General features: G+C 33.0%; 1 protein-coding gene across 1 annotated transcript in view; it reads right to left on the bottom strand.

Moving 5' to 3' along the window:
- The window catches only part of LOC133181124 (serine/threonine-protein phosphatase 6 regulatory ankyrin repeat subunit B-like), a 37,644-nt gene that overhangs the window by 15,507 nt on the left and 4,336 nt on the right, over nucleotides 1-17,801 (bottom strand). Inside the window, exons 4-9 of the mRNA XM_061315666.1 lie at nucleotides 12,938-13,255; nucleotides 12,219-12,608; nucleotides 11,851-12,114; nucleotides 11,399-11,731; nucleotides 10,749-11,039; nucleotides 2,836-3,198 (exon numbers count right to left, since the gene is read on the bottom strand). Of these exons, the coding sequence (XP_061171650.1) occupies nucleotides 2,836-3,198; nucleotides 10,749-11,039; nucleotides 11,399-11,731; nucleotides 11,851-12,114; nucleotides 12,219-12,608; nucleotides 12,938-13,255 (1,959 nt within the window). The remainder of the gene's footprint in view (nucleotides 1-2,835; nucleotides 3,199-10,748; nucleotides 11,040-11,398; nucleotides 11,732-11,850; nucleotides 12,115-12,218; nucleotides 12,609-12,937; nucleotides 13,256-17,801) is intronic.

The following is a 17,801-nucleotide window of genomic DNA, read 5'->3' as shown; positions in this document are numbered from 1 at the left end:
TCTTATATAAAACCATTCCCCACGACAAATTGAAGTCCAGACTTCTTGATATCATTGACAGCTGCTTTTTCAATAAAAATGGAACTCGTTAATTTACTTACCTTGTCATTGGTCATTTGCAAAATTATTTTATTAAAAAAAATTCTGATTGTAAACACAAGTACTCTGAAGTTGATATTAAAAAGATGCTTGAGTTTCTGATTGACAATATCTATGTGGTTTTGAAGACCAGGTCTTCCAACAATCTATATGAATTCCCATGGGTACCTATTGCGCCTCGTTATTAACAGACCTATTTTTGTATTCATATGAAGCAGAATTTGTTCAAAATTTTATACGTGAAAAGAAGAAAACACTTGCTGTGGCCTTCAACTCGACATTTAGATATATCGACGACGTATTGTCAATTAACAATGGTTATTTCCATTCTTATGTCGATACGATATATCCCGGTGAGCTTGAAATAAAAGATACCATAGAGTCTGACACATCTGTTTCATATTTGGATATTTTACCAGAAAATGACGTTAATGGTTATCTAAAAAGCAAACTTTATGATAAACGTGATGATTATAACTTTTCTATCGTCAACTTCCCTTACTTATGCAGCAATATACCTTCTTTACCTGCATATGGGGTTTATATCTTTCAGTTGATTCGATACGCAAGAGCACGCTCTACGTATGAACAATTTCTGAAAGAAGGAAAGTTATTGACAAACAAATTGATGAAACAAGAATATCAGCATTCTCATTTAAAGTCGTCATTTCGTAAGTTATATGGTCGATACAATGACCTTGTAAGAAAATACAATTTATCATGAAGTCAAATGCTGACTGAAGTTTTTTTTTTTATAATTATTGTTAGGCCATTATTTACACACTGAGTTGTCGACGGATTTTCCCGTTATTTCCCGATCATGACAAGGAGCACACGGCGCGTGTGACCGGTCGGCAGTAGATGCTCACTCCTCCATGGCTCCTGATCCCACCTCTGATGTTTTAGAGGTCCGTGTTTGCTCTGCTCCAAAATTTGTATTGTTTAATGGACTTTTGAGCTTGAATACTGTTCGTTATCTCCACATATTTCATTGTTATAAATACAAACCAGTAGAGCTACAGTCTCGTCAGAGACATCTGGTTCAGAGACCAGTCAGCTGCAGATATATAGCTAGGTTGAGGAGAGGATGTTTATTTTTATGGTTTACATTTACAAACCACAAGGACAGAGCTTTGATAGAAATGCTTGCAACAAGTACAAAGCACCCGTTAAATGATTCATAAACATGTTCCAAAAGAGCTTTGGCAACTTAATATTACATTCTCAGTGACGTAGACAGCTAATTAATGCAAAGAGTTTGGAGCTGCCTGGAATCTCTCAGTTGGTCCGGGGAAAGGCTTAAGTAAGGGGTGGGTTCAGTGAGATTCTGAATCTCAGCAATTCGAAAGTTTCTAAATTCATTAAATACTGTATAAATGTAAAGATGGCATCAGTGTGTTTTAATATAAATTTAGCATCGAGACTACTGCAATGATAGAAAAAGACCCACTTGAAAATCGAAGAAATCAGATGAACACTAAACCAACTTTATACATTTTTCATGACAAACATTGTAATGGCTTAATTATGCTACGTTTTCTTGTTGAAGAGGCGAAATATATACATTATTCAAAAATGATTTTTCTTACGACCCGACTCATCATACATCAAATAAAAATAAATCCTTTACGTATGTGTTGCATAACAGAGCAGATATGAAGAAAGTGTAGAAAAGATTAATTTATTTTTCATATGTACTTGGAAAAATTGGAATTTTTTGAAGGACTTGACATTGTTGAACAATGTTCGAAAAATCTCGTAATTCTACAGGTGACTCTCGATCTCTCGAAGTTCAAGGGACCGTAAGAAAAGTTCGAGAGATCGGGGGGTTCGAGAGATAGAAAGTGAATAAAATCCGGAATTTTCAGTTCCGACCATCATTGTTCTACAATTACACATACCGGAATTGTATGTTGATAAATGTCATAACAGATAATTCACTTCATTTCAACAACAATGATCGTATTTTGAATAAATAAAATGATTATTTTAAGTTTAATATTTATTTGTTCTCATTTCATGATTACATGAAACCTGAATAGAAATTGTCGCTTTTGCTATCCCCCGGGCGCGGGCTTGATCGGTCCTTCACAAGATTGCTCGTAATGGGTAATTCTTGAGATAGGATATCTTGTACAATATTTGCCAAACTGGGTTTGTGTAGACTTTAATAATATTAAAGTTCATAATCAATGGAAAATTACTGACACGTCCTAAAATTATTTTCTCAAAATTATCGTCTCGTCCAGTCAAAATAAGTTGTGAAGCAATTTGTTTATAATTTACCAATTAAACAATTAATTATATCTACACTCGGACGACTCAAAAATGTAGTATCATCTATGTAAACATCCAATTGTCCATCCCAGCCCCAGGCGTTCACTGTTATCTAGGTAAGTCCAAACTGCATTAATTTTACGCTTGATTGACGTGCATATATGCGCATTCAAAACTTCTCGAGAGAATAAAAAAAAAAAAATGAAATATGTGTAACGGGACCCAGGTCTTGGTTCGAGAGATAGAGAACTTCGAGAGATCGGGAGTTCGAGAGATCAGAAGTAAATTTGCTTAGTTATATAGAGGAAAAAAACGGGACCGGAGGTTCACTTCGAGAGACGGAGTTCGAGCCATCGACAGTCACCTGTATTTATTTGTAAACACAAAACTCTTTTTCAGCTCTATCAAATCCACTAATTAAGAAGTATGATAAGTTCTATCAGATAATTCATAGTTTACCTTCTTTTAAGCAATGATGGAGACATGTATTCTGCAGGTCATCTTTTTCACAAAGATTGGCTCCCTTACTCACTAGAATTTTCATCGTGCTTAACCATCCTTTCGATGAAACTATATGTATAGCTGATAATCCTGTATTGTCTCGTTTTGTTACTGTTAATCTGTCACAAGCAAGAACTGACACTATCTCGTCCCTCAAACCCAAGAGTTTATCCTGAGTGTCGTCGAAGTCGTAAATCCCCTGCTTCAAAAACAACATTAGCGGTGTGTTCCCATCGCCGTCCACTTCATTTAATCGTCCCCCGTGTTTTTTGTATATCCGTAAGAAATTCAGACATTCTTCATGAGATACACTCTGTCTGTCTGAAAAATGTATCGACAGAACATTATGCAGTTTTGACAGAACATTATACTGTTTTGACAGAACATTATACAGTTTCATATATGTCCACATTTTTTTCAGTTAATGAAGCTTTTAACGTAGTGTCCTTTTAGTAGAGGGAAAGAAAATCTATTCTCGACTAGATTTAAAAAAAATCAAATTTAAAGTTAATTTTTAATTATAAAGCTTCAACATTCTAATACTACGGAATTCAAATGTGACGAATAGTTTTAGCTCAACTGGTCAGAAACCAGAAGAGCTTATGCATTAATAAGGTGTCCGTTTGTCTTTATATGATTTATCAAAACGCTACTCTTCCTACAGTTTTAGTCCGATATTTCAATAAGACATAGTGCACAAGTAGGCTAAACTAAGATACATAATTCCAAAAATCGATTTTTGATTTTGACAAACGTTGTTGTAATGGATACTAAAAATATAAATCTCTTTGAATTCTTTCAAAACACTTCTCTCCCTACAGACTTGGTCTGATTTCAATACCACTTGGTGCACAAGTAGACTATACTGAGATACATAATTCTACGTATCGGTTTTTGATTTCGACACAGGGTATTGCCATGGTTATTACAAATAGAGATTTCTGTGAAATTCTTTCTAAACCCTACTCTTCCAACAGTTTTGGTCCCATTTCAATATGACTTGGTACATAAGAGGTCTCAAATAATAGTACAAATGATTCTGAATATGGTTATTGATTTTCAATTGGTGTTGCCATGGTTACTAAAACAGAAATTTCTGTGATTTTTTTTCCAAAACCTACTCCTTTCACAATTTTCGTTCGGTTTCAGTAAGACTAGTTACACAAGTAGATGACTCTAGGAAACATATTTCTTTTTACTGGTTTTTAATAACGACAAACGATGTTGAGATTGTAACAAATTTTTTTTAGAAATATCTGTGCGATTCCTCCTCCTTCAGATTTGGTACACAGGTACACTATACTTAAATAAATAATTCCATTCATTGGTTTTTGATTTCAACATTTGATGTTGCCATGTCTTAGTATTAAAATTTCTATGAAATTCTTTCAAAATATTACTCCTCCTACACTTTTGGGCGGAAGGTACACAAATAAACTAAGATTCATAAACTCAGACACATCTTTATAATATGTACACACCAGTGGAACTACAGTCTCGTCAGAGACATCTGGCTCTAAAAAAAGTAAATAAACAAATGAACTAATAAACAACACGTACACAAATAAAAATGTAACAACAGTAGCTTTTGAGGTTTTCACAATCTTTTAAAGTTGCAATGGCATCAACAAATAACAGAATATGAATCTAGGTACAGTATGTATAGTATCCAAGTGTACCAACTTTTATTGAAATCAGACTAAACCTGGAGAATTAGCATTTTCATTAATTAAATTATTACGGATATTTCTATTTAAGTACTAATGGTAACACGGTCGTGCACATCAAAAACCCATAAAAAATTGAAGTGAATCAATGCCTCTCCTTATTTTCAAAATATAGGAGAAATAGCGTTTTAAATGAATTCTTGATTTCTATTTTAATCAAAAACATGGAAACGGAATTATTTTACTTTATGTGCCAAGTTTAACTAAAATCAGGCCAAAAATCTAGGAATACAGAGCTGCTGGATAGCCAGATAAAAAAATTTATATCTTCTGACGAATTAAAAATTCGTTCAGACGAATAAGATTTGTCTTTGTTAAGACAAATTAAAAATTTCCTTCGGACAATTTAGAATTTTACATGTACGGAGCCCGTTGAGGCCAGTTCAGAGAAAGAAATACTTCTATTGCGTTTAAATGCAAAACATTACGTTAAATCACAATAATCTTTGCGTTTAAACGCAATACTTTTGCGATAAAATGCAATAATTTTTGTGTTTAAACGCAATAATTTTGCGTATAAAGGCAAAACACTTTGCGATTAAACGCAATCTTTTGCGTTTAAACACAATACTTTTGGCGTTTAACCACAATAATATTTTTGCGTTTAAACGCAATAATTTTTGCGTTTAAACGCAATAATATTGCGATTAAACGCAATAATTTTTGTGGTTAAACACAATAATTTTGCGATCAAACGCAATACTTTTACGATTAAATGCAATAATCTTTGCGTTTAAGGGAAATAATTTTGAGATTAAACGCGATAATCTTTGTATTTAAAGGCAATCATTTGTATCAAACCTTGCAGAATACAACGGACCCACGCATATTTTATTTCCTTCTCTTTTTTACTTATTAGGAAAATGTGTATTGTCTAGCTTTATAGAATCAGATTCCTCCGAGCAAACGCTCTTTGAAAGGATAAATCACTGATGTGAATTTATATAGGAGAAAAAAAATGTCGGGTTGTAAAAACAAAGGCAACCTAAAAACGTGACATGTTTTTAACTGATTAGATCGCTTTACTCTTAATGAATACTTGGTCAGTTGCTTGCAATCACAAATCACTTTTCTCTTTGTTTTTTCTACTTTGAAACAATTTCTTCAAACAATTAGAATGGATCTTCTAAATAAAAGACTAAAGGAGAAAAAATGATTAATAAACTATCCCCCCACGTTGCGGTCACGAAGTTCAACACATGTATAAATGGGTTCAGGAAAAGATCAATGAAATGTTGGAATTACGTACAACATGATGAAGTATTTAGACCTTTCCTATGGTTGTATACAGTAAACACAAGAACACAGGTGATTGAATCATATGAGATCAAAATCAAATGAAACAGATTGATCGATGTGTACTAGCAAATTGACAAGGTTTTTTTTAATACCATTGAAACGTTCTTTATTTATGTGATACGTAAGCAATTGACCAACGGCTTAATTAAGAGTGTTGGGTTCTAATACGTTTAAGACATTCTGATTGTTAGGAAGCCATTGTTTTACTACAATTTTCAAAAATTGGAAAACTTTGCAAAAAAAGACAGAACCAAACGGTTCTTTGAAGTGTCGGATCCCAGTAACTATAACCTTTGGCTTATTGATGTCTAATTTTGAAACTACAGTATCATTGTGTTTAAATGCAAAACGAATCCTTAAAAGGAAGGATTATTGCGTTTTAACGCAAAGCGTTATATATATATATTAAAAAAAATTAAAAAACCAAACAAAAACCAAAACCAAACAAAAAATAAAACCTAACCAATCAAAAAAACAAACAAACAAACAAACAAACAAAACAAAAATAAAACAAACAAAAACAACAACAACAACAAAAAACAAAATAAAAAATAACAAACAAACAAACAAACAAAAAAACCATCAAAAAAACAAAAAGAAACTTTGAGGGATGGCTCTTGCAATTTTTTCATAAAAGTGGTTAACTTACAACTAGAACCCCACCGTTAAAAGTTTGGCATTACCAGAAAATAGTGCTTTGATAGAAGCTTATGATATTAATTTATGACAAAGCTTATGCGCGTGTCAGGTATGGGAGTGGGATAACCCTCTTTTTTCTCACAGATGTTGAAAAGCACGAGCACTTGCTTTAGCAACATGTTCAATAATATATATTTAGATAATTAAAATGTGTTTGATTTATCCAATAAATTTTGGAGTGGCGGACCCTTTGAACGAGTGGGATTTCGGAATAATGTACCTTCAGAATGGCAGACTTTAAACCTTATAAACTTTTTATATAATATTCAAACTTCCGAATTATCGGAATCAACTTATCTGACTCCATTATAACATGTCTTGTTACGACATGTGTATGTCTTTGCTCCAAAGAGCCATTTATGTTTAACAAATATTATGGATTTCATACTCCCTATAATATATGTATACATCAGGGAATGAATCCTGCAAAATCCAAAAGGAGGTATAAATCTCTCAAGATAATATTACTAGTACCTGTGCAAATATCTTATTTGTCCGAACGAATTTCTAATTTGTACCTGACAACTATAATTTGTCCGAACAAATATCTAATTCGCACGAACAAATATCTAATTTGTCAAACGAATATTTAATTTGTCCGAACGAAACTTTATTTGTCGGAACAAATTTTCTTATTTGTCCGAACAAATATCTATATTGTCCGAAAAATATGTTGTTCGTCCAAACAATTTTTTTTTATCTCGTCATCAAGCGGCACCGTATAGGCATTTTGAGAAAATACCAAACAAATGTTGGTTCTGATCCTGAACGAGAGACGATCTAAAGGGCCGAGAAAACTAATTTTTCTCTATAATAGAACACAACTTGAAAAAGATCCATGAACTTCATCTTGCGTCTGACACTAAGATAAGATCACATGGAATGCTTTTATTTATCGATGTTTAGTGATATCATACAACACAAACATTTATCAACACCGACATTTACTTTATCAAGTGATTCTAAATTTCAAGCGCAAATCTCAGTTCATCACGCGAGAACTATCATGGCTGCTTGGGAGACCTACTGCAAAACACGCAGATTTATTTTACTTGGTTTTCGCGTATAAATGGCTATGATGTTGATAATGAATAAAAATTCCGTCTTATTGGAAGTAAGTTGAATGAAAAAACAATTTATTTTGCCTGCAGTCGCCCGTATCTAAAAATATATTTGCACCATTACGGAGATGCAGTGGAATTGTAACCCTTTTCGGAAAATATCAGATTAATAAAATCAGAGAGGGCTACATTATTGCAGCTAGATAAATTGATGTCACATAAATTTCAGCACGTTGTTTAAATTCAGCATTTCGTGAATTCAATGCTCGTTATAATGACCTTTTTGGCAAACATAACCCATCGTTGGGTTTGATTTCGCTTACATATTTCATACCATTTGTTAGGTCTTTGTTTTTATACTAATTTTGATTACGGAATATTCCGCCTACCTAATCAATACATAGGGCTCGTGGCGATTGTGACCGATCGAAGAGGAATGCTTACTCTTTCAAGACACCTGATCCAACCCCTGAAATTTCCTTGGGATTCCAGTTCACAGATTTTTATTGTTTGTAGCTTTTATTTTTTGCTTTTTTAGATCGATCACTGTTAGTTATCTTCACCTTTTTCAAGTGAGGAAGCTGAAATCGTTCAAAAGTTCATGGGAGGATTCGTTTGAACAGACTGTATGAAAAAGTAACGGGAAAAATTAAAACAGAAGGGAAAAAAACAAATTTAAGAGTAAAGAAGAGGCCCAAGAGCCTTAACGGTCACCTGAGTAGAATATAACAAGTTAGAGGATCCATAAACTGGTAAATGAAGTTTTGTTGCCCCCCCCCCCCCCCCCCAAAAAAAAGTATGATTAGGAACAACAAAATAATTGGTCTAGTAATTTGATGTCCCCTATTTATTACTTTTACTACACAGACTATTAACATATATCTCTTTTTAACCACATATCATTACCTCTCACATTGGCCTCTCTTGGCCTTTGAAGAACATTTAAAAAGATAAGTTATTTTTGTCTTATTTTTATTCATCTACTATTTCCAAGTCTACTTGATCATTAAAACTATGAAAGTACTCTTTGTATAATACAATAAAAATTCTTGCATAATTCTCTTATTCTGTTAACTTTTCAAATACATTATTTACTGTAACAGTGATTAATTATCAAAAGTGAATGGCAAAGGGGAATAACTTCGCTCAGTAGAAAACAAATTAAAAGAGCCCTTGCAGGACCAGAACACTTAACCAAATGGTCCAGATGTTTAAAATTCTGGTAAAAAATACCTTTGCTTATTAAAACTTTTACTCTGTCTGCTCCAAATATGCCCAGGGGCAGAGAAGCTTTTCAAAGAAATAATGCATTTTCACTACATATTCACATACCCTAACACCAGAACCCATGACCCAGGGTCATAAAATTTATAAATTTGGAAGATATCCTCCTCATCATAACTATGCAATTAGTTGATGATTTTCAAAGAATTCACACATTTTCATTATATTATCAATGAATCAACAAACACCCACCAAACACCAGAACCCCTGGGACCACAAGTTTTGAAGCGCCCTTGTTCATCATAACTATTCACTTTGTTTATCTGCTCAATATCCAGGAGCAGACAGGATTATTTAAAAGAATTATACTGCATTTTCATTATATTATTATAAAAGCCCCACCCTTACACCAAAACATGTGACCCAGGGGCCATGAAACTCACAGTTCTGAAAAAAGCACCCTTGTTCATCATAACTATACAAGTGTTTCTTTGCTCTATAACAATGAGTAGAAAAAATACTTTGAAAGAAATTATGCATTTTCACTATAAAATCAATATACCCCCCCCCTTCCTTCACCAGAACCCCCGACCATGGCGCCATGCTATTTACAATTTTAGAAGAAGTATCCTTGCTTATCTTAACCATGCAATCCTTTGTTTAAATGATATCCATGAGCATTGAAGATTTTAAAGAATTAATGCATTTTTCACTACATAATCAACAGAGCCCCGCCCTAACACCAGAACCCCTTACTCAGGGGCAATGAAATTCACAATTTCTGAGAAGGCAGCCTTGCTCATCATAACTATTAACTTAGTTAGGTTATTTCATACCCAAGAGCAGAGAAGAAGATATTAGAGAATTAATGCATTTTCACTAAATAATCAATAGAGCCCTGTCCTAACACCAGAACCACTGACCAAGGGGCCATGATATTAACAATTTCTGAAGAGGCAACCATATTCATTATAACTATGCACTAAGTTTGTTTATTTAATACCCAGGAGCAGAGAAAAAGATTTTCAAAGAAGTCATGCATTTTCACTATATAATCAATAAAGCCCTGTCCTAACATCAGAACCCTTACCCATGGGCCACGAAATTCACAATTTTGGAAAAGGCACTTTTGCTCGCTCATCATAACTATGTACTTTATTAGTTTATTTGATATCCAGGAGCAGAGAAAAAGATTTTCAAAGAATGAGCGCATTTTTACTGTATAATCAACAGAGCCCCGCCCTTACACCAGAACCCCTGATCCAGGTGCAATGAAATTCACAATTTTGAAAGAGGCACTCTTGCTCATCATAACTATATACTTAGTTAGTTTGTTTAATACCCAGGAGCAGAGAAGAAGATTTTCAAAGAAATTCATTACATGTATATGATCTATATAGCTCCGTCCTAGCACTAGAACCCCTGTCCCAGGGGCCATGAATTTCACAATTTTGGTAGAGGGCTCAATGTTTTTTACAATCATGCCAACAATTTGACTGCTTGATGTCCAGGAGTAAAGAAGAAAATATCTAAAGATTGCATTAATTTTGGTGGTTTTAGCCCCACCCCTTAGGCCCCAGGAAGGCAGGGACCATGAAATTCACAATTTTTGTTCCCCTTCACCCATAGATGCTATATGTCAAAATATTTTAAATTGGTTCAATGGTTTCAGAGAAGAAAATGAAAATGTTCAAATTTAAACGCACACGGACGACGCACGATGACAGACAAAAACGGATAGCAATAGGTCACCTGAGTGACTCAGGTGACCTAAAAATTAAATTACTTTCATAATGGTATTGACGTGACCAGCACAGATGTAAAATTCCCTTTCGATCCTTTTTGATTGACAAATCGGCACCTTTCTCTACCAACGACGTCATGAAACCAAAGTGTTTTCTCTGTGCTGCTAGCAAAAGCAAGGAAGTAAGATGATGTTTTTCGCAAATTTCTCCTGTAAGCAACGTCTCTTTCATTAGAAACGACAACCATCTGTAGTCTGTGTCTTTGTATCTGAAGAAGTAATGTTCTTGGTTTTCTTTGTATACTTTCTCTGCTTTCTGGAAAACTGTCTTCCCAGTTGCATCTTTAATTTTCACATCAGGTTTCTTCTTCATCAGTAGCGTAAGAATATGATATTTTACATCCTCACCTACAAGTTGAAAATTAAGATAATTTAAGAATTTGTATATCAAGATTTTTTGCGTTATTTAAACTTAAAAGAGCTCATTCGATGAATATTGCTAAAACGAATTTGTAATGACTTTGTCATTCTCTTTCTCTTAAATTGAAATGGCAATAATCAAGTACATTGATATTATTGATTTCTATACAGATGTTGAACCAACTATTTCAATGTACTTTTATATAATTTTCAATAGTACTTAAGTCAGCTTCCACCTTTAATTGATTTTTTATATCAACTAAAGGTACTCTGTGCGACCTCATAAAATGATTCTTAATTAAACTAATGCATCCAAAATAGTAATTCAAATAAGTATTAAAGATTACCCAAACCCTTAGAGTCAAATATTGTATGCAATGCCGTTCGCCCTTCATTGTCGACCATGTTAACATCTGCTCCTCTTTCTAACAACCTTTCTACAACCATGTCTTCATTTTGTTCACAAAAGTAGAGGAGAGGTGTTTTGCCAGAGCGATTTTTCCTATCTACGTCAAGCTCCTGGGGCGTACTTAACATTTGTAACGTCACATTTGCAATTTGTAATCTATTTTTGTAGAGTGTAGCATCATTTTGTTTCTCCCAAAATGAGGAAAATAGACTATCACATATACATGCTGTCCCTTTCTCCTGAAGCAGTACGTTAAGGAAGGTAAAATCATCTGAAGAGATAAAAATAAAATATAATTTCAATTAATTATTGAAAAACGAATTACGGTATCATTTCAAAAGAATCATAGTGACTTAAACATGAGCTGCATTAATAACTGTGATATATTACCCAAAATGACACAATGTTTGAACATATTTTCTCCTTCATAAAAGGGATCAGCTCCTGCTGCTAGTAGCTTTCGGAAGTCCTCTGCATTTGTTTCTAGGGCAAGTCGTAATGGAATATTTCCATCTCCATCTTTTGTATTTGGATTAGCTTTGCATGACAGTAGAATATCCAATACAGTATCTAGGTTGCTGTCCAATATTGGTACTGTACGAACGAACCATTTCGTTGTTGTCTTAAGAATTTCTTGGTTTCTATTCTGGGTATCTAAATTAAATGTAATCTCATGAGGTAAGTTTCAATTGTATTTTAATATTTTGAAATTGGGTAAGACTACCTATATAACCTCTTCATTTTGCAGATAAATTTACCTTTCTTTAAATATCGATGTAGAGGTGTTTCTTGGTTTTCACCAATATGATTCACGTCAGCGCCATTGCTAATGAGCAACTTTAAAACATTTGTTTCTCCAATGGTCACAGCAATATGTAGAGTGGAATCTACACCCGGTTTACATTGATCAGACTTTGCTCCAGCGTCAAGTAACAGAGATACAAGTTTTTCCAAATGTAATTCGGTCTGTTCTTCGGAATACATTGATGCCCATAACCTTGGACGTGGTGATTCCTTAACAATATGTATATTACCACGAACAACAGAGTTTTCAAGGACTATTTCTAAAGGGTATTTTCCAGTGTTGCTTGCTATATTTGTGTCTGCCCCGGCTTCTATCAAAGCCTTCAAAGTCTCTACCATGTCATCTAGGATAGACAGTGAGTTAGTTTCACTATGTTGAATTAATGTGACAATTTATGGTCAATAGTTAAAGACTGCAAAAGATTTTCAAGTTATACAGATCGATTAAAACAGAAATTGAAGAGAATTGTTTATCGTCCTATCGTTTTTTTTTTACTTTTTGAAGTCATTGAATGTATGAAATCTGATAATTTATAAATGCATTTCACAGTCCGTAGTGGTTAAGGTGTAACACAATATAGTACATCTATTTATAATATGTCACTATAAATAAATGACTAACTTACTTATTAAGAAAGCTGATATTTGATTCTCAAACATGTCGTGTACTTACCCGCATTTTTGGAATCTAAACATTTTACTAATGGTGTGTTTCCGTCTGACCCTTTTCTATTGACATTGGTCCCAGCTTTCAAAAGCAATTCAACAGCATCTGAATTTACCTTTGATGCCAAACATAGCGGATTTTCTGTCCCAATGTTGGGATCGGCATTATGCTGTAAAAGGTTAGAAAGAATTGCCAAGGTATCTGATCTGAATGGACATGACAACAGATTGCAAAGCGGAGAGGTCATTTGCTCTGTCTGGATATTGGCATCAGCTCCAGCCTCTAAAAGATAATCCACGATCTCTTCTCGCATTGTTTTGTATGCTACAATAATAGAAACAGTGATCGATCGTTCATAGAAAGCAAGTGATAGCTAACTTCTCTTCTTTTGATATTAATCTAAAGGGTATTAATGAGGAAAGGTATTTTTGTTTTTGTACTAATCTAGGAATTCTCAAAACAGATATCAACAGTACAACATATGAAAATTACAACTTTTGCAAATAAATGATCTTAATTTCAATTGACTAGTAATTTTTAAAGGCTTAAAATGAGTCTTAAAAACATGCTGAAGAACCAATAAAGGGTACACCTTTGGTCAAATCTTTATAATTATTTGTATTTATCACAAAAATAATTGTTAGAACATGAAATGTTGAAAGACTTTATATCTGCAAATATGTAAGCGTTTTTCAGTTGTAAAACATTTGAACAAACAAAACTATTCTTTTAATTTTTTTGAATTTTTTTGAGATTCAAAAATATTCATGTATATATATATATATATATATATATATATATATATATATATATATATATATATATATATATATATATATATAATTTGCATAGATATGTTAAACTACCTACTTTTTCCTTCAGCAAAACTGGAAACCTGCTCACGAAAATATCCTGGAAACAAATAAATAAATATATATATATATATATATATATATATATATATATATATATATATATATATATATATATATATATATATATATATATATATATATATATATATATATATATATATATATATATATTATAGTTGTAGAAGAAAATTGACGTCTTCAACCCAAAAATGGTGTTCAAAGTGATTCAAACGGTTTTGCCGAAATAGAATATAAATATAAGATAGAGTCAGTTAATCCATTACTCAAATGAGGACATAGAATCTTAACAAGAGTCCCAAGGGCCTTAACGGTTACCTGAGTATTATTCAACACTGTAAAGGATCCACAGAAGTGTGGTAGTTGTACTTAGTTTTATTTTCTTTTAATTATGCTATATATTTTATTTCAGGAATTTCATTCATTCATCATGAAATATATGGAGATAACGAACAGTATTCAAGCTCAAAAGTGCATTAAACAATACAAAATAGGAGCAGAGCAAACACGGGCCTCCAAACATCGGAGGTGGGATCAGGTGCCATGGAGGAGTGAGCATCCACTGCCGTCCGGTCACACCCGCTGTGCTCCTTGCCATGATCGCGAATTAACGGAAATCCGTCGACAATTAATTCAGCAATACATTTACATAAGCGCTGCGCTTGCATTACTAATGTGTTATTATTCAGTTTTTGTTTAAAATCATAAACATCCTTATTTAAATAATGGTTTTACCCAAAGACTATAGGTTAAGGTAGATATATGGATTAGTCTATTTATAAATAAGGGTATTATCTGTTTTCATACATTCTATGGGTCGGTTGGCATTGTTTGGTCAGAGATGTCCATTCAGGCGAGAAACCTTTGTTTTACTATTCCATTTAGAGATTTTGTCTCAGAAGGGTGTAGTCAGAGTTCTGTGTCTGTTTATTAAGATTTGATTTTTTGGAGTATATCAAACACCCATAAACTGTAAGTAAAACTTTTATAAAATGCATCTAATGATCATACACTAAAAAATAAAGATAATGAATGAAAATAAAGTATTTTAAATTAAACTTGCTAAATGAGTATGAATGTGCTAGAAGAAAGTTCTAAAGTTATTAAAGTTAAGATTGATATTGTAAAGTAGGAGCTAGTTATGTTTTAATCTAGCTAATTCATGTAGATCTTTGGAATTAAGATCTGGCTTTGAATTATTATGATTTTATAATTTATTAATCTATTAGATCATCATGTAATAACTCTTATTAAGTCATCCTGATTGAGAGAATACTGTGTAATCACTCAGTTCCAAACACTGGTATGTTAAACTCATATTTTTAAAGTATTGTAAATATTTCAGTGTAGAGAAATATAATTTATATCAATAAATTCAATCTGAGTTTCAAAGAGTTATCACCCTTTGAATGCGTTTGTATGAAGTGTAAAGTAATGACCTAAATGAATGTTTTATGTGTTTAAATTGTGACCGTTTTGTGTTGTAAAGTGAATGTGCTTGTTATATGTTGTTTATGTATTCATATGTTCTTTTTGTTATTTTAGGGTTGATTAAAACATTTATTTAATCTATAAATTCAACAGTTTGAAATCAACGTCTATCTCCACGGAATAAATAAGAATCTAACCCTACATACTCTTGTCTATATTTGATCTACAAGAACCGGTTACAGAAGTATAAAACAAAATAATAATAGATGAAGCTATTCTGCCCAAGAATTTCAAAAATCTGGTAAAAATACCCTTGCTTATTGTAACGTGCGAGACATGAGTGATATCCTTGGGATCGTACTTTGGTTTTCCCAAGTGTTACAGGGATGATAATGAATGCAAAATATACAAATACAAGGGACACTTGTAAGGTATTCAAAATATACAAACAGAGTTTTTGTCACTTGCCTAGTGCTACAATTAAGTACAAAGAGAAATCTCTAATTCCTGTACATTTACTCGAGATGATGGCTCTTGGCTACACATACAACTTACATGTAGCTGCTTGCAACTTGGTAACACTTGGTACAGATACTTTCCTCTTGGACATACAAAAGAAGCTATTATTAAATATTGTTACAAGCACTCGCCACTTGGCTATACAACGTGGCTATTTGTCACCTCGGCTTTCTGATCACTTGTTCACTTCAATAAAGTATAAAACAATTTTAGGTTGTTGCCACCTAAACTCTGAACATAAACCTGATAATAAATCATCAATTGTCAAACAGGACACAACAGTATACATGTACACATACTAAATATAACTGGCCCTTTGATACATAAATAATCTTTATGTCACTCTTTTATAATGCCTTTCAAGCAAGAATCCGAATTTGAGCATGCTTTTCTCAAACCAAACAATCATTTTTATTTTGTTTATATATATATATATATATATATATATATATATATATATATATATATATATATATATATATATATATATATATATATATATATATATATATATATATATATAACATTCTTTGTTTTGTAATCTCAACCAATAACGTAAATTAAATTAGATACAAGGATTTCTTGATTTTACACAATTGAGCAAAGGGGAGTAATTCTCATTTGCTTCACTTACTATGATTTTGTAATCTGTTTGCCTCCTAGATACCAAGGAGCAGAGAAAAAAAACATTTACTAATATTTATACATTTATATTTATATTATTGCATTTAGTCTGTTTGTTTAAAGAATTAATGCATTTTGCTATATACTCAATAGAGTCCCGCCCAAATACCAGAACCCCTGATTCAGGGACTATGAAATTCACAATTTTGGAAGAGACACAATTCCTCATCATAACTATGCATTTACCTTGTTTACTTAATACCAAGGAGCAGAGGAGATTTTCAAAGAATTTATTTTCAGTATGTATTAAATAATCTCTCTCCCCCCCCCCCCCCGAACTCCTAAAAAGAATTGAAACATTTTCACTATATAATCATTAGAGCCCCGCCGTAACACCAGAACCCCTGACCCTGGGGCCATTAAATTCACAATTTCGGAAAAAGCACCCTTCCTCATTATTACTATATGGTCAATTCATCGGCTTAATACCTTGGAGCAGAGGAGAAGATTTCAAAGAATTAATGCATTTTCACTATTATTCATAAGAACACCGCCCTAATACACCAGAACCCCTGAACTGGGGGCCATAAAATTCACAATTTCGGAAGTGACATCCTACCTTTTCATAACTATGCAATTAATTTGTTTCCTTGATACCCAGAAGCAGAGGAGAAGATTTTTTAACGAGGCCGAGTATAATTCGAGTGCGCATGACTTTGCGCAGGTTTTTAGTTTCAGGCAGTCGTAGGTGCAACACAACACCTATCCTAAGTATTATAATTTTGATACAAAATTAAAATTATTTTACATTATCTGTAACGTTCATGGGTCTTAAGAGAGCTGGGTGGTTGTGGCCATTTTCAGACTATATTGATCTCCTTTAGAAGAAGAGCTCCCTATAGAGGTATACAAAAATGATCAAATTTTAAAACTAAAATGTGTGAAATTTGTGTTTGCCAAATGATAGTTGACAGCTTAAGATATCATATCTAAAAAATTAAGTTCTATCTGATGGTTAATTTGTTGACCCCCAGCCTCCTTAAAATGTGCTTTTAAGGACATACGCAACCTACCTTACCTACTGATAATTTTTCAAGATATTTTTAATTTAAAGATTATAGTGCCATCAGATGTTCATAGACAAAAAAATCAGTATGCATTACCAGGGGTTTTAAAAAGATATCAGCTGATGAACTACGCAGCTAGGATACGGCTGTCCGAAGAATGTCACAGTGTACCAGCCGTGAAAACTTCTCTGAACTATCTACATATGACGTCATAATGGCGTATGACGTCATGTCACTGCAAAAATGACGGGGACAGTGTCATAACTTTTACATTCCTTTCACATCACATGTAGAATTTTCTACGTTGATGTTTAATTCATGTGTCTAGATTATTGT

The sequence above is a fragment of the Saccostrea echinata genome, unplaced genomic scaffold (genome assembly GCF_033153115.1).
Source record: "Saccostrea echinata isolate AGI-Se365-2 ecotype Australia unplaced genomic scaffold, CSIRO_AGI_Sech_v1 ptg000008l, whole genome shotgun sequence".
Taxonomy (NCBI): Eukaryota; Metazoa; Mollusca; class Bivalvia; order Ostreida; family Ostreidae; genus Saccostrea; species Saccostrea echinata.
The sequence above is the reverse complement of the archived record's forward strand: the minus strand, read 5'-3'. Positions and strand labels throughout refer to the sequence as shown.